Raw genomic sequence first — 17,082 nt, forward strand, 5'->3', positions numbered from 1 at the left:
CTAGTTGTTGATCAATCACTCATTATATTTCATGTGGACATGTATAGTTTGTGAACCTCGCTTGGATCTTTCCTTTGAATCAAACTGATTCAAATCTTTTTGAGAGGGAAATCCTGCGGCTAATTGGTTCCTTTCTCTGTGATCATATCTGGTACTGGAAACTCCATATTGGACTTTGAAATCATCGGCTCCATGCCTAGACTAGCTTGGGTTTCTGCCTAGAAGCTGGGCTCACTCAACAGCAACTCTCAGCTCCTCCATTTCATCTACATCGTCGGTAACGATTCCATTTTCAGGCTCATCTTCCATGGGAGGTTCATCCTCTGCCCCTATATTTTTTTCCGATGAATATAAGGAAAAGAAATACGAGAGGAAAAAAAATGAATTTCTTGTTATAACCTTGAGGACTCGCATCTATTTCTCTCGTCACATCGAGGAGATAAGGAAGCTCTAAAAATTGCAGGAAAGCCTCCATCTGGGGGTTCCTCTGAAGACCTGTGAAATATGGACAATGAAATTAAACTGATGAATATCAAATTATCAGGTTAATCGGCTTACTAGAAGACAAGGGAGTCCGCACAAAGTCAAAGGGCTTGCTCTCTCTAACCTTTAACTTGTCTTTGATGCGCTGGTGAAGATCCTGGTCTTCAGTTGGGGCGATTTTGAGTAAGATAGATGCATTAAACCCGTTCAATCTTTAGTTATGCATGAAATTACAGAATTCATCGAAGATGGAATGAGCTTACGCCGGCGAAGGCTTCTGAGTCAAAGGGAAGACTGAATGGAATTCGTGTGTTATTGCAAGCCACTCTTCGTCGAACAATAATTCATGGGGCCCCGGGTCTGATCCAATATCCAATATCTGCACGATCACCATAATGATCGGATAAACATTACCATAGCATGGATATTAGTACCATTCAGGGAGCTGTCAGTACCTGTAAGAACTGACGCCTTGGGAGACACTAATCGAGGGCCAGAAATTTAGTTACCGATTCATCCTCTCCGTGTTGAATTCTGGCAGGAAATTTGCAGTGAAGATGAGCAGAGAACCAATACGGTGGGTTCAGCTTGTTCAGAAGCTGTGCGACAGCCCTGCACCCCAAACTTCTTTCCTCAATCTAGGAAACATCAAAGAAAAACAATATCAAAGCACTGACTCAACACTCTCTCACTTATTCTTTTCAAAAAAGCAAAAAAAAGACTGGAAAGCTCAGAAAAATGCCAAGACTTCAAGGTTTAAAGACCCTCTACTCGAGGGAATTATATAATTATGGTCAAACGACAATCTGATCTATCAAATCCCGCCCGATGTGCGCTTCACCTGATCTGCATACAGGCCCACTGGATTGATCATCTATTACATCGGATCCAATGGATCAATTAGTAAAGTCAATCAAGGAACTGGCTTATCAGAGACCAGCCAGTCCCATCTATAGAAAGGATCGTTGGTAAAATCACCCCACGGAGGGGATTTGCGTAGCCACCCCACGGAGGGGATCCGCGTAGAATCCCCTCTGTGGGGTGATTTTAAGCTTCAAGATTTTAACCACTGATTGGTTTTAAGTTTCACTATGAAGTTCAGTTTGCACTTCCATCCTCGAATGGACACGTGTGCCAATGTTGCATAATTGTGATGTTCAATCAGTATTGCTTAGTTGGCCAATTGCACAAAGTTGTCCATGTATCCAGGGCAACAACTTCAGGGCAGGTTATGCTTTTTTTATTTTTTGAACAAATGTAGGGAAGGTTCTGGTATCCAGTATGACATCAACTAAGGAAGATCAAGTATGGCAGGTACATTGGCAATTTGGCTACCCTCCTCATCTTCTATAAATGTTTTTCTCTGCAGTTTGTTGAGGGCTATGTATGGACAACTTCGTTTGCCAAGTATGTAACTTTGGCTAGAAATAAAAGAACTTAAAAGTCATCAGATTCTTCCTCCAGTAATGTATTTGAGTTAATTCACTGTGATGTGGAGGACCCGATCAATTCACTAATTTACATGGTTTTAGGTGGTTTCTCGTACTTACAGATGACGTTAGTCGTTTAACTTGGATCCACTCAATGAAACAGAAATCAAATGCCCCATTTATCATTGAAAGATTTGTGGCAATGATGCAAAGACATTATGGTGCTCCCATACCATGTCATGGTAAAGATTTCTGGGTTGGATCACAAATGTTGGGATAAGTTGAAGATTCAGAAAGAAAAAAAAGACATCTGCTTTGCCTCATTTAGGGTAGTCAATACGTACAAGGTTTATTAGGCTGAATTACACATAGCCCAATACAATTGTACAAAGACTTGCCTAGTGTCTGGTAAATAAAATAATGTGTCAGTAACCTAGTCCTTGATTTCTCATCATTTTCATTTACGCTAATCTTTTAATCTTTTGATCAATCCCGATTATACGTTTATGTTGATTTATCTCTCTCTTTGTTTCTCTATTGATCTATATCTCTTTATCTCTGTTGATTTCCCTCTCTCGCTGTCTCATTGTTGATCAATAGGAGTCATAACTGGGAATCTGTAATCTTTTCTGCCCTTCAATACAAAGCTCTACGCGGTGGTATTTGCCTTCTCCATAACGATATGAGCAATTCCTGAATTTGCCTCAGAGCTATTTAATAAGGTGCGTAGATATGTGAAAAATGAGGCACGCATCGTAGAACCTTTTTTAACAGTTAATTGTCATATATTTCATTTATTCTGCTTCTTTATCTACCTAGAGGAGGATGAATCTACCTTTCTACGTTAGAGTTGTCATATATTTCATAACTTTCAATTTGTGACGCTGCTTTAACATTCCTCGATTATAATTGCACATAAAACTTTGTCAGAAATTAGTTTGGCATTGGCTGAATGAATTCAGAAATTTAAATTTGCAATTGTAATTTAGGATGCTTAGAATGCCTCTCTTGCATGCTTTTGGTTCTTCTGAGAGCTCTGCATTGTCTGAGGGGACTATTGGCCACAGCCAAAAGAAGAGAAAGAGAAAGAATGAATGTGCCGCATGGATACAGTTCACAGAGGTGGCGCCAAAGGTTTTCACATGTAATCTATGTGTGACTCGTGCTCGGGGTCGTGCTGTGACAATAGAGCAAAACAAGTATGGTTGTAGTATCGTCCTATGGTGACATTTGCTTAATGTGCACCATAAAGAGTATAATGAATTGAAGGGTCAAGAAGGGAGCTCTTCTAACCAACCATTGGTGTTGAACATCTTTGACCAACAAGGTACTGATAAATTGTACTTGCCTGGTCGCACATTGGAGATGACAAAAGAAGAGCTTGTACATTTGATATGTCAGTCAGCCTCACCATGGAACATTGTATGTAAAAAATACTTAATACAACTGCTTCGATACATCGCACATGAGGAGATATCCATTCCATCGACAAGGGTTGTGAAGGAAAAAGCTTTCAAGCTTTACATTGAGTTAAAGAGCGGTATTCGTGATCGATTGGAGAATGTTGATAGAGTGGCCATCACTCTAGATTGTTGGACTTCTGCGAATCGAATCTCATTTATAGGTCTCACCGTTCATTGTGTAGATACATAATGGATAATGTGTTAATGTGTCCTCGCTATTCGCCAATTGGAGGGCACGCACACAAGGGGGTGCTTGAGCGAGATTGTGTTGGAGGTTCTTGCAGAATTTAAGTTGAGCGTGAAGGTATGCGCAATTACAATAGATAATGCTTAAAATAATGCAACAATTATGGCGATATCAGAACGGGAGTTGCGACCAATGAACCCCCATTTTACTGCAAAGAGACATGTCTTGTGTATGGCGCATGTGATCAACTTAGATATGCAAGCCGGATTAAAAGTGCTCGATGTCGTCGATGATGGGCCTGCGTCAAGTTTCATTGATGAAGTAGACCTCACAAACCTTGATAATATGTTGGGTGTAGAGGAGTCGGATCCTCCTGCAATTTCCTTAGGGGATGTTGTTCCGCACCTAAGAGAGGTGGTCATTACTATACGAGGATCGTCGAAGAAAAAGGCGAAGTACTTTTCCTACTGTAGACAGTTAAATATGTCAAACACGAGGAGAATCTCAATATATTGCCCTACAAGGTGGAACTCCACTTTCAAAATGCTACGCAGGTGCATTGAGAAGAAAATTGTTATTGATATGATGATGTCATCCGCTCTTGGAAAACATACTTTACTTGGTGCAGAATGGGACCTAGTCAAAAAAATTTTGACTTACTCAAACTAATTCAGTATGGTACCTCCATCACTATTCGAAGTAAGGCGCCGACGTCAAATGAGGGTATAGTCATTATTAAGGGATTTATGAGGCATCTTGAGCAAACTAGAGTGGGAGTAACGAACTGTTCCATGCTTCCAGTTGGAAACGCTATGTCCGCTAGGCAAAGGAATGTCATAACTAATGTATGCTCTGATATGCGGGCGAAGCTAGATAAATATGTGTCCCTATTGACATGAAATGAGGCTTACTATCGCTTCTCTACTTGACCCATCTATGAAGCTTCGATTGATTGATCCACATGCTAAGAATGAGGTTCTATCTACCATTCGCAATATCATGGAGTCACATTCAATATCCAGAAACATTGGGAGTCCAGCCACCAAAACATCTGCTTAATCAATGACGAGTGATTTCATAGAAATGGAGCTCGAAGAACTACTAGATTCGTCTGAGCTACCATAAAGAATTGATCCGATTAAAGAGCTCGATTTATTTGCGACGGCCCCACTAGCATTCGGTACGGAGGTGTGACATTGATGGAAAATGACGGGCATCATATGATTTGCATTTTTTTATATTCAAAGTCTCGTGCTTTCCTTATTGAATATCTGATTACTTTTACCCCTAACAGGTCAGCTTTCTTACCCCGCATTAGCATTGGTGGCAAAGGAATTTCTAGCAGTTTAAGCGATGAGTGCCGCGTGTGAGCGTCTATTCTCAGAAGGGTGTTATGTAATCGACTAAAGGCAATCGAGGCTCATGGAAGGGAGTTTCGAAGTCCTGATGATGTTGAAGTCATTGTACAACAACGATGATTTGAGAGCAGAAGAGGACGAAGACGGTGATGAAAATGATGGGCCATTTGACATTTGGGTGAATGTGCCCGCCAGTTAAACTCCAAGATTTTGCCATCCTCTCATGCCATATACTTTGTTGTTCTTCCTTGACTGCTGTATTGAACTATCAGTTTATTTACACATTGAGAATTCAATTATTGCTCCTTGCCTTGGTGAACAAAAATTATGATGATGGTGATGTCAAAATCTTTCATTTTTTCATCATGCATATTAGTTGTCCAACACAAGATCCGACAACAAAGATGCAAGAAGACCGCAAGCTAGATAGATGACTCGTCTAGAATTCTTGTTGAAAACTAATCCCCCATCCAATATCAATAGTACTCTATACTTACTGTGTTTAGATGATTGTTCACTCAACTTTCTTGCATATTTGGATCTATCTTTTGGAATTTAACTGAGTCATGACCCACATATCTATTTTCCATTTTTACTAATAATTTTTACGTTAGCACGATGTCAGTCACGTTGAGAGCACCAACCTCACACAATGTCGCGATCCAGTAATGGTAGCATAAATTGTCTGCTGCTCTTTTTTTCTAATTTTTCATTGATGCACTTGCGTTACCATTCTAGAATCTTATGAAGTATCTTGGATTGATCCATTGTCACTCTCAGTTGTCTGAAATTGATCAGTTTTCTCGAGGATGACACTGGATATCAATTGACAACTCATCCAAATACGCCTGGTGTGAATTATCCAAATACGCCTGGTGTGACAACTCATCCGTCTTATGTTTTGTTATATGCAGAATCATATTGCAGTCTCTTTAAAAAAATCCTGTGACTCTTTTATCTTTTGTCACCCATAATAGGCCATTAAAGATTGTTGGAATGTCGATGAAAGAACTATAGTCTGCATTGCAAGCCCAACATGCAGACCCAACATTCGCTGAGGCCAACATCATCCTTAGTTCAAATGGAATATTCTTTAACGGAGTTTTTAAATTACCTCAAACAAGCTTCGTTTAGAGCATCCTCAGAAAATTTGGATAAATTTGGGACATTTTGAGGGCTGTGGTTTACCGTAATATTTTATTGCAACTTCGAATCTGTTCTTTGTCAAAAGCCAGGTCATTGCTTAAAATTTGTGTAATCTCTTTTAGACGAGTTATGTAATCTCTTCGAATATCTAATGGCAAGTTTGAATGTGGTGTTCGTTCAAATTCAAATCTTGGGCCTTTCATTTTCTCAACATTTATCATTTAAATTCTCTCTAAAGTTATCAATTTGAGCATCTATATGGACCGCTCATTTTTTAGAGTTTGAATATGGAAGAACTTAAAATTTACTACATTCATTTTCTGATAGAAGACTTTTGATTTAACAGGGGGAGCTTATGTCAGATTCTTCATCGTGCAAACTCCCAAACAGATGAGAAACAACGGATTAAAAGGGCCCTTGACGTGGTACGATAAGCTTTCGGAAAACTAATTATTTACGAACTCAGGAAATTGGAAAACTCATACATTCTCTCTCATTGCCTCCTCTTTTCCTCTGCTATTCTCTCTCTACCTCCCTCTCTCCCATTGTTTCTCTACCTCCTCTCTCCTTCATTCTCCCTCTACCTCCTCATTTCCTCTCTCTGTCTGCCATTGTCTCTCTCTACCTCGCTCTCTCTCTTCCATTCTCTCTCTCTCCATCCTCTATCCTTCTCTCTCCCTCTCTCGCTACATCCCTCTCTCCTATTCCCTCTCTCTACCTCCTCTCTCTCCCACTCTCTCTCTACCTCCTCTCTCTCCCTTTCTCTCTCTCTACCTCCCCTTTCTCCCATTCTCTCTCTTGACCTCCCTCTCTCTCCCATTCTCTCTCCCCCCCTCATATTCTCTCTCTACATCCCTCTCTCTCCCTCTCTCTCCCATTCTCTCCCTTTCTGTCTTGCTCTCCAGCTCTCTCTCTCTATCCCTCTCTTTCTCCCTCTCTCTTCCTGTCCCTCTCTCTCTCCCTATCTCTTTCTCACTCTCTCCTCCTTTCTCTCTCTCTCAACCATCTATTTGTTTCTCTGTGATGTAACAAGATGATTGGAATTGACACCTCGTGTTATGTTCGGAAGGAGGACTCTAAATGCAATGAAATAACATAAGTTATCGTATATGATTTGAGAAAAGCATAATGAGAAAAATACGATGTTCGTTGATTGACCTGGGACGCAGACCAGTTATAAGACACATGACAGGTTTTGTCACAAATCAAGCTTTTAATGATCTGAGTGTTCAGTTCGCAACCCGTCATAATAGGGAACGTTCACAGCCCGTGAGTGTCCACAATGTCACGAGAATGACTCCAATCTGGAGCCGTCAATAAGGAATTCTATCACGAAAGTGGCTAGTCATAAACATGTATAATTTCACTCCAGCAAAGGAGCAATCGGAAAATCAGCACTGAAGGATGTAATTAACACTGTAAATTAAAAGGCAATTGGATATGGAACCTTCAGATTTGTGCTCGAGAGCTCGGGCCATGTCCTAGGGGGACCAACTATAGTCTGGAGTCACAAAATTCCAGTAAAAGAAACTCCATTGAAGTAGAAGGAACCGAGCTTGGAGGCAATTGAATGAGAGATTCAGCACATGCCTAAGCACTGGCCAAGGCGTCGTCAAAGCAGGTGAATCATTTTGCAACCTGGACGGCGTTTGGTGAGGGGCCCGGGCAACCAAATCCAACTGTGTCAACTGTAGATCACGAAACCGCCAAAGGAACTAGACGATATTTCAATCTGTGATGGCTTGGACCAAAACAAAACAATGCAAACTACATAAATAGGAATCTTCAGCAACGTCTGGACATCGATCGGGAGGGAAAGAACCATCTTGGTCACAATCAAACACCAATGTTCGCGACTAATCAGACTATGACACCCAGCACAGCATCAATTGACCAAAGATATCAGAGACGGGCACGATATTGATTGAATCTGCCGCAAGCCAGAAGGTTTCGCTTTCACCAGTGGCAGGATCACCCGAGAGTTCAAAATAGTTGATCTTTTAGGTCGTGATTACTCCACAAAATCTTGAACCATCGTAAGCAATGTAAATGACAAATTCAACTTATCGAACTAGGGTCCGGGTCGTAGGGTGAGAGGCGAAGCGAACAAAAAGATTCACCACTAGGAGTCGCTAATTTCCAATTTGAACTAGTAGTGAACCCGAGTGTTGACCAAGAGTGCAGTACGACAATGAATACCAAGGTTGTCGTAGATCGGGAAAGGCTCCAAAATATCTGTCAATGATGGTGCACCGATAATTCTTCAGGGACGGTAATAAAAAAAGCATGTGACCAAGAAACACGATGACGGAATGAAATCAACTGAGTGCAATATTCCACCGAGGAAATTTCCAATTCAATCTTCGGAGAATCAAACTGAACAAACGAGGAGTTTTTTTTTCTTCAACAGAACACAGAAAACAAAGCAGCGATGGATCGATTCTTCAGCAAGTGAATGCTAGCCCATTCTAGCGATGATCAACGCCAACTAACAGACGGGATCTATTTTGTTCTTCCTTGATGAACTTCTGCTTTCAGAGAACAATATGATTTCTTCTCCTTCTATGACGATTTCTTCTTCTTCTATGACAAATTCTTCTTCTTCAGCAGCAAGGTGAGGCCATCAACAACAAAAAAAAGAAAACTGCCCTAAAACCAAACGGGATCTGAATTTTCCACAAAGACTTCTGTCTAAAACTTCCACTACATCCTCTTCTTTATAGAAAAGGGGTTAAATCACCAAATGTCACGAACTTTCCCCGTTGCTCACCGTATGTCATGTACTTTCGAAATATCACCGTATGTCACAAATTTTTGAAAAGTATCACGGTGTGTCACGAGGCTTGGCCGCCGGTGACGTGGACGATGACATAGGTGCCACGGGTGAAGCCGAGCCTTGTCATCGGCCATGTCATCGTCCACGTCACCGGAAGCGAAGTAGGGGCTCCGATTCTGGCGTTTTTGGCGATTTTGGCTGGATCTTGGCGATTTGGGTGGCGATTTGGGTAGATCAAGAAGACGAAGAAGATTTCCGGACGATTTCGGTGGATCTCTGCGGTAAGATTTCGCCATTTTTTTTTTGTCTTGGATTTCTTTCTGCGATTGATCGCTGAGAAATGAAGAATCGGGGATGTTAAATCCCTGATTCTTCATCGTGAATCTGAGAATGGGGATTTCGATCGCGATTTTTTCGATCGAAACCCTTTCTTTGGTGAGCACCCTGAACAGAAGAAAAAGAAGATTGCGATCAAAAGATTGTTATGAGGATTTTGATCGGAAGATTTTGATCGGGAGAAGAAGAAGAAGAAGAAGAAGAAGAAGAAGGAGAAGAAGAGGAAGAAAAGAAGAAGAAGAAGAAGAGGAAGAAAAGAAGAAGGAGAAGAGGAGGAAGAAGAAGAAGAAGAAGAAGAAGAAGAAGAAGGAGAGGAAGAAAAGAAGAAGAAGAAGGAGAAGAAGAAGAAGAAGAAGAAGAGGAAGAGGGAAGAAGGAGAAGGAGAAGAAGAAGAAGAAGAAGAAAGAGAAGAGGAAGAAAAGAAGAAGGAGAAGAGGAAGAAGAAGAAGAAGAAGAAGAAGGAGAGGAAGAAAAGAAGAAGAAGAAGAAGAAGAAGAAGAAGAAGAAGAAGAAGAGGAAGAGGGAAGAAGGAGAAGGAGAAGAAGAAGAAGAAGAGGGAAGAAGGAGAAGAGGAAGAGGGAAGAAGAAGAGGAGGAAGAAGAAGAAGAAGAGGAGGAAGAGGGAGAAGAAGAAAAAGAAGAAGAAGAAGAAGAGGGAAGAAGGAGAAGAGGAAGAGGGAAGAAGAAAAGGAAGAAGAAGAAGAAGAAGAAGAAGAAGAGGAAGAGGGAAGAAGGAGAAGAATAAGAAGAAGAAGAAGAACAAGAAGAAGAGGAAGAGGGAAGAAGGAGAAGAAGAAGAAGAAGAAGAAGAAGAAGAAGAAGAAGAGGAAGACGGAAGAAGAAGAAGAAGAAGAAGAAGAAGAAGAAGAGAAGAGGGAAGAAGGAGAAGAGGGAAGAAGGAGAAGAAGAAGAAGAAGAAGAAGAAGAAGAAGAGAGAAAAGAAGAAGAAGAGGAAGAGGGAAGAAGGAGAAGGAGAAGAAGAAGAAGAAGAGGGAAGAGGGAAGAAGGAGGAGAAGGAGAAGAAGGAGAAGAAGGAGAAGGAGAAGAAGAAGAAGAAGAGGGAAGAAGGAGAAGAGGAAGAAAATAAGAAGAAGAAGGAGAAGAAGAAAAAGAAGAAGAAGAAGAGGGAAGAAGGAGAAGGTGGGCTGGGGTCTGCCCCAATATGTTACCGTACTATCTTTCCTAGGATCTTAAGCTTCTGTCAGGACTATTTATGTCATTTTAAGCTTCTAATTTTTCTATTCCAATGCCGAATGTGTGCTTTTGCCATTTTAGAGGAAGGAGAGATAGAAGTTTGAGAAATCGTCATGAAGAGAAAGAAAAGTTGGTATCATTTATGTAGAAAAGAGAGAAGATTGGTGCTGATCAAGTAATGAGGAAGAAAGAATTGACATTTTGATATTTTAGGGAGACAGGAAATATAAAGTTTGAGGAATCATTCTAGACAGAAAGTTGGCATCATTTGCAAAGAAATGAGAGCCTTTTTGAGGGGGAGATTAGAAGTCTGAATAATGATCCATCAGATCAATCATGTTGATCAAGAATGTGGGCTGGGGTCTGCCCTAACCCCCCTACCGAACCCAATTCCCACCTGGCCTCGGCTGGGAGGTTTGAAAAGGAGTGTTGGGTTCTACTCTACTTACATACTGAACCCACCTCCCAAATTTTAGTGGAGGGACTCTTGTTTATTTTTTTTTCATTTCTGCTCTCATTCTCTTGTGCACACCCTTTGATTGCATGAATGACCTTACTCATTTTCAGATGCGGAGGCGTGCAGGGTGCTGAGAAGGTGTGGGGAGTTTCTTCACCTGCGATCGGGGTTTCGTCATCTTCTTACTTTTCTACCACACTACATGTTTCTCATTTCTTGGTCCCTTTTAATTCTGTAAAATTTTGGAGTTTGTGAATACTTAGTTTGTCCTCTTATCTCGCGCAATGTCTCTCACTCGCTCTCCCCGTCTATCTACTTTTCAATCTCCCACTCAACGCTCACATCATCTCTCCGTGTCTCTTTACATCATCCACGGTACTCAAATAAGAAAATAGTGGTGGATCGGCATGAAATTAATATGTTAACGATTGTTGTTGGGGTAACATTCTTATCCATAATGTGATGACTACGCTTTGTTAGGAATTGGGATCATGTGGATATCACCAGTGCTCATAATGTCGGTGCATGCTGTCCTTAGGGTGCGGATGTGGCATGTACTGTTCTTCATGGTCCCCCCGAGATTGCTGAGGAGTTGAAAATTGTCCTCCGTATCGACCAATAGTTGTAATCCTCACTTGTTCAACAGGCATCTGAAATAAGATATATTTATGAGGTATTAATGTCACTTAGAATTACAAAAGGATAAGGAAAACAAACTTACTCTGGCGTAGGTTAGCCCACCAGCTTTAGTAAGTACCCCAGATGCTTCTTCATGACTCTGCGGTACCTTATGAATATGTGATATGTGAATTGATTAACGCATGAGAATTTCACGATAAAGATAATTTACTATAAGACAACTCGTCTCCCAACCCCACTTCCCCCAATCCCACACCAGGGCTTGGTGAGGAACCTGGTTCGGTAGGGGGTACGGCAGACCCCAACCCACTTTCCCAAACCAAAATTCCCCACGCCCCTCTCCCAAACCCACCCACCATCCCCCCCTTCCTCGTCTCCTTCTTCTTCCCTCTTCTTCATCATCGTCGTCTTCTTCTTCTTCTTCTTCATCTTCTTCTTCTTCGGTTTGGTAGGGGGGGTGGGGCAGACCCCAGCCCACCTTCCCAACCCCCCCACCCGAGGCCGGGCGGGAATCGGGTTCAGTAGGGGGGTGGGGCAAACCCCAGCCCACCTTCCCAACCCCCCAACCTGCCCTGGGTTGGGGAATTGGGTTCGGTATGTGGGGTGGGCAGACCTCAGTCCACCTTCCCAACGCCCCCACCTGGCCCGGGGTGGGGAATTGGGTTCGATAGGGGGGTAGGGTAGACCCTAGCCCACCTTCCCAACCCTCCCGCCCGAGGCCGGGTCGGAATGGGGTTTAATAGGGGGTGGGGCAGACCCCAGCCCACCTTCTCCTTCTTCCCTCTTCTTCTTCTTCTTTTTCCTCTTCTCCTTCTTCTTCTTCTTCTTCTTCTCCTTCTCCTTCTTCTTCTTCTTTTTCTTCTTCTTCTTCTCCTTCTTCTTCTTCTTCTTCTTCTTCTTCTTCTTCTTCTTCTTCTTCCCTCTTCCTCTTCTTCTTCTTCCCTCTTCTTCTTCTTCTTCTTCTTCTTCTTCTTCTTCTTCTTCTTCCTCCCTCTTCCTCTTCTTCTTCTTCTTCTTCCTCTTATTCTTCCCTCTTCCTCTTCTCCTTCTTCCCTCTTCTTCTTCTTCTCCTTCTCCTTCTTCCTCCCTCTTCCTCTTCTTCTTCTTCTCCTTCTTCTTCCCTCTTCCTCTTCTTCTTCTTCTCCTTCTTCTTCCCTCTTCCTCTTCTTCTTCTTCTCCTTCTTCCCTCTTCCTCTTCTTCTTCTTCTTCTTCTTTCTCCTCTTCTTCCCTCTTCCCCTTCCTAAATTTTTCTCAAAAACAGAAAACTGATCGATTCCCTTTTTTTTCATTTGTCAATCAGCACCAATCTCCATTCTACATGAATCATGCCGTCTTCCTCTTTTTAAAATCATTATTCAGACTTATAATCTCCCCCTCAAAAAGGCTCTCATTTCTTTGCAAATGATGCCAACTTTCTGTCTAGAATGATTCCTCAAACTTTATATTTCCTGTCTCCCTAAAATATCAAAATGTCAATTCTTTCTTCCTCATTACTTGATCAGCAACAATCTTCTCTCTTTTCTACATAAATGATACCAACTTTTCTTTCTCTTCATAACGATTTCTCAAACTTCTATCTCTCCTTCCTCTAAAATGGCAAAAGCACACATTCGACATTGGAATAGAAAAATTAGAACTTTTTGAAAGTTAATGGGAGGCATAAAATGAGTACCAGGCCAGCGGATGCCTTGGACTGTAGCCATTTGGAAAGTTTCTTGTGGGAACACTTTTTGATATCTAATGTCATCCCTGAAGGCCTGCACGGAAGAACATGACCGGACCTACATGCAGAAAATTAAGGTTATGCCATAAATCTCCACACCCTGCCCATCACACAGGCACTGACTATCTATATGATATTTTTTTATAAATAATGTCTGTATGGGAAATAGTTTTAATGTAATTGCAGAGCAGAAAAACAAAGGTGAAAGAAAATGATGTGTAGTAATGTTGAGTTGAATGATCTGCTCTAAATTGGATTGATTCAATTACTTGATCGTTTTATCATATTGAAGATTGATTTGAATGTCTCAATCGGTCGAATTGACGTACACACTATTGATCATTGATCATCTGAAATGGCAATATCATACATCGAATGAAGGCAGGGGAGTTTTAGCCGTTTGGCTTTTTTTCGACGGACCTTTTTGGTCTTTTATGCCACAGTTTTTACCACATCATTTTCTTTATTTTATTATTGATCAAAATGATTGATCTGATGGATCAATCAATCTAATAATCAGATTAGATTTGATTGATCTTTTGATCAATTTGAAAAAGAGCATATTAATGATCGAAATACTCCTGAGAGAGTAGGATAAAGGTATTTAAATGACAGAAATAGTCCTGACAGAAGCTTAAGATCCTAGGAAAGATAGTACAGTAACATATTGGGGCAGACCCCAGCCCACCTTCTCCTTCTTCCCTCTTCTTCTTCTTCTTTTTCTTCTTCTCCTTCTTCTTCTCATTTTCTTCCTCTTCTCCTTCTTCTTCTTCTTCTTCTTCTTCTTCTTCTTCTTCTCCTTCTTCTTCTTCTTTTTCTTCTTCTTCTTCTCCTTCTTCTCCTTCTTCCCTCTTCCTCTTCTCCTTCTTCCCTCTTCTTCTTCTTCTTCTCCTTCTCCTTCTTCCCTCTTCTCCTTCTTCTTCTTCTTCTTCTTCTTCTTCTTCTTCTCCTTCTTCTTCTTCTTCTTCTTCTTCTTCTTCTTCCTCTTCTTCTTCTTCTTCTTCTTCTTCTTCTTCTTCCCTCTTCTCTTCTTCCTCTTCTTCTTCTTCTCCTTCTTCTTCTCCTTCTTCCCTCTTCTCTTCTTCTTCTTCTTCTCCTTCTTCCCTCTTCCTCTTCTTCTTCTTCTTCCTCTTCTTCTTCTTCTTCTTCCTCCTCTTCTTCTTCCCTCTTCCTCTTCCTCTTCTTGTATAAAGATGGATAGAAAGATAAATGGATTGACATAATGCCACATAGATAGAGTAGGCACATAATTTGATTGATAAATATGATAGATCTATGGGCAGAATCATATAAGAATAGATATGGAGGTAGGTAACTTCCGTCCATGTGGCATTATGTCAATCCATATATTTTGATATCATTTCTCGGTCTGTAGATCTCCTAATTAATTTATGAAATCAAATAAAATAAGAATAAATGAGGAAAAACACATAATGTAGAAAAATATTCAGAAAATTGAAGCAAATCAATGATTGCGGAAATTTGACTGTAACTTGAATTTAAATCATAATGATTGTTGCCAAACCATGATGAAGCGTCCACAAAATGGTCTGCACTCCCATCTCCCTTCACCTTAACTAATGGGCTACAAGGAAAGGAAGAGATCATCATTTGCTATGAATTTTCTTCAAAAAAAATCATTTGTGATGAATAAAGCATGCATAAACTAACCCGGTGCTGGTTTTCTGGACAAGCCTCGGTACCTCATCTAGCAGTCGATGCATTTGTAAAATATTACCTCATGGCAAGAGTTGGGATCGATACTCTAAGGTCCAATTCAGCTGCAGAGATCGCTTGGTTGCAGCAAAGCATCAATGTGTATTTCATCAGCTTATTTTCATTGAGTCTCACGTTGTTGATAAAATAAATTATGGGTTATAGTTGTTGGTTAAATTGAGCTTAATTACAAAATATTTATATTGTTTTGCCACTCTTATGTTCTTTTTTATGAGATCCTTCCAAACATGTGAGCCACTGAGAACTGATTTTTTTCCAGAACTAAAATCCAAGTTATTGATGTCGGACTCCATGCTTGAATGTAAAAAATCAAAGACATAGTATACAACACGTAATAAATCAAGTTTCCCAATGTTTGATGGGGAATGTTGATGAATCCTATAATTAAATGATCTTATTTACTAAGTAATGCCAAAATTATGATTTTCATGAAACTTTTAGTATGAACATGAACCTCGTCCATGAAAGCAGGTTTTGTCAGGATGGTCACATGCAGCCTCGTGTTGTAAGAGAGATAGGAATAAAGAAAGATACAGGTGGAGAAAGATTGTTGGGTAAGAGAGAAGCAGATGCGGTGAGATTGATGCAGGTATAGTTGTATAAAGATGATAAGAAGAGGATTGATAGAAGAGGATAAGAAAGATGGATAGAAAGATAAATGGATTCCCTTTCTTCTTCCTCTTCTCCTTCTTCTTCTTTTCTTCCTCTTCTTCTCCTCCTTCTTCTTCTTCTTCTTCTTCTTCTTCTCCCGATCAAAATCTTCCGATCAAAATCCTCATAACAATCTTTTGATCGCAATCTTCTTTTTCTTTTGTTCACGGTGCACACCAAAGAAAGGGTTTCGATCAAAAAAATCGTGATCGAAATCCCCATTCTCAGATTCACGATGAAGAATCGGGGATTTAACATCCCCGATTCTTCATTTCTCAGCGATCAATCGCAGAAAGAAATCCAAGACAAAAAAAAATGGCAAAATCTTACCGCAGAGATCCACCCAAATCGTCTGGAAATCTTCTTCGTCTTCTTGATCCACCCAAATCGCCAAGATCCAGCCAAAATTGCCAAAAACGCCAGAATCGGAGCCCCTACTTCGCTTCCGGTGACGAGGATGATGACATGGCTGATGACAAGGCTCGGCTTCACCCGTGGCACCTATGTCATCGTCCACGTCACCGGCGGCCAAGCCTCGTGACACACCGTGATAATTTTCAAAAATTTGTGACATACGGTGATATTTCGAAAGTACATGATATACAGTGAGCAACGGGGAAAGTTCGTGACATTTGGTGATTCAACCCCTATAGAAAATGAGTGGAAGTTATGGAGGCCCAACTGGGCCCCCTTTTAAGGGGAAAGCCTATTGGGCTTCCCTTAAAAGGGATCTTTAGGGGAGAAGAAGCCCAACATGGATTTCCTCCCTAAAGATGACAATTAACCATAATTGAAATAAAACACATTCGAGGATAGGCCGTACTCACGCAGGAGGGGCCTCCCGATAATCCAAAGGTGACGAATGGAAGAAAAGAATGTAAAGATACAGGACACGAAGCAATATGATGATGTCCCTTCTCAAACTTGGTAGTGGAACTGTAGATTCTTCACGTCAGCTCGGGCTTCATGACGTGGCTGGCAACAATTCGTGGCATGATTGACTAGATGGTCCTCCATCACTCTTGTTCAGATTCTAGATGGGTGAAGAAATCAGAGTCCGATGATATCAAGCAAGAATCATGACACCAATTGGGTCGGAGATTGCCAAAAAACATGTTTCTTGTGTGGCTCAAGGATGAGCTGCCACAGCTCCAAAAAAGTTTTCTAACCATGATAAAGAGTTGAGAGCCACAGATCTGTACTGCAGTAAGTGAATCAAGGGCGTATACCTCAGGAACAATATCCAATTTCCCAATCTCAACCATTTTTGTCGTTGTAGAGAATAAGAGAATCGACATATCTAATCAAGATGTTAAATGGTCTCTCTCTCTCTAAGTCACAGAAATCAAGATTTATTATCCAAGATGCTTGATGGAAAGATAAGTTACTTTTAAAAAATTGTGGACATAGTTGATCTATTGGTAGGTTTCAATGTCAATGGCAACTTGGATGGCAAAGAGATCAATAATTAATACATGATGTCTACAACTATATCCAAATGT

At 40.9% G+C, this 17,082-nt stretch overlaps 1 protein-coding gene and 3 long non-coding RNA genes across 5 annotated transcripts; 1 reads left to right on the forward strand and 3 right to left on the reverse strand.

Annotated features, from left to right (window-relative positions):
• Window positions 1–231: 231 nt before the first annotated feature.
• LOC144702477 (lariat debranching enzyme-like) lies at window positions 232–3,327 on the reverse strand. Its single transcript, XM_078574537.1, has 6 exons — window positions 3,262–3,327; window positions 993–1,121; window positions 747–862; window positions 559–695; window positions 400–495; window positions 232–329 (listed from the first exon to the last, which is right to left on the reverse strand). The coding sequence occupies exons 1-6, from the start codon at window positions 3,325–3,327 to the stop codon at window positions 232–234; spliced, it is 642 nt and encodes a 213-aa protein (XP_078430663.1).
• A 5,312-nt stretch (window positions 3,328–8,639) lies between these two features.
• LOC144701717 (uncharacterized) lies at window positions 8,640–11,114 on the forward strand. The gene is made up of 2 exons (XR_013581085.1): window positions 8,640–9,124; window positions 10,940–11,114. It is a non-coding gene; the product is annotated as an uncharacterized LOC144701717 (long non-coding RNA).
• A 1,714-nt stretch (window positions 11,115–12,828) lies between these two features.
• Window positions 12,829–14,159, reverse strand: LOC144701719 (uncharacterized). Its single transcript, XR_013581088.1, has 3 exons — window positions 13,881–14,159; window positions 13,142–13,250; window positions 12,829–13,057 (listed from the first exon to the last, which is right to left on the reverse strand). It is a non-coding gene; the product is annotated as an uncharacterized LOC144701719 (long non-coding RNA).
• A 479-nt stretch (window positions 14,160–14,638) lies between these two features.
• Window positions 14,639–16,161, reverse strand: LOC144701718 (uncharacterized). Of its 2 annotated transcripts, none has more exons than XR_013581086.1 (3): window positions 15,911–16,161; window positions 14,864–14,973; window positions 14,639–14,777 (listed from the first exon to the last, which is right to left on the reverse strand). It is a non-coding gene; the product is annotated as an uncharacterized LOC144701718 (long non-coding RNA). The 2 variants fall into 2 exon arrangements; XR_013581087.1 differs by having other exon boundaries at window positions 14,864–14,985; window positions 15,911–15,928.
• Between the last annotated feature and the right edge of the window lie 921 nt (window positions 16,162–17,082).

The sequence above is a fragment of the Wolffia australiana genome, chromosome 4, assembly GCF_029677425.1.
Source record: "Wolffia australiana isolate 7733 chromosome 4, ASM2967742v1".
Lineage (NCBI taxonomy): Eukaryota > Viridiplantae > Streptophyta > Magnoliopsida > Alismatales > Araceae > Wolffia > Wolffia australiana.

What these genes read in the sequence shown, in the direction of transcription:
- LOC144702477 (XM_078574537.1), bottom strand. Translation starts at nt 3,327, where the DNA reads ATGGTGAGGCTGACTGACATATCAAATGTACAAGCTCTTCTTTTGTCA. An exon ending in CATCTCCAATGTGCGACCAG is followed by an intron (nt 1,122 to 3,261) that starts GCAAGTACAATT and finishes GATGTTTCCTAG; the next exon opens with ATTGAGGAAAGAAGTTTGGG. An exon ending in GCGGACTCCCTTGTCTTCTA is followed by an intron (nt 496 to 558) that starts GTAAGCCGATTA and finishes CATATTTCACAG; the next exon opens with GTCTTCAGAGGAACCCCCAG.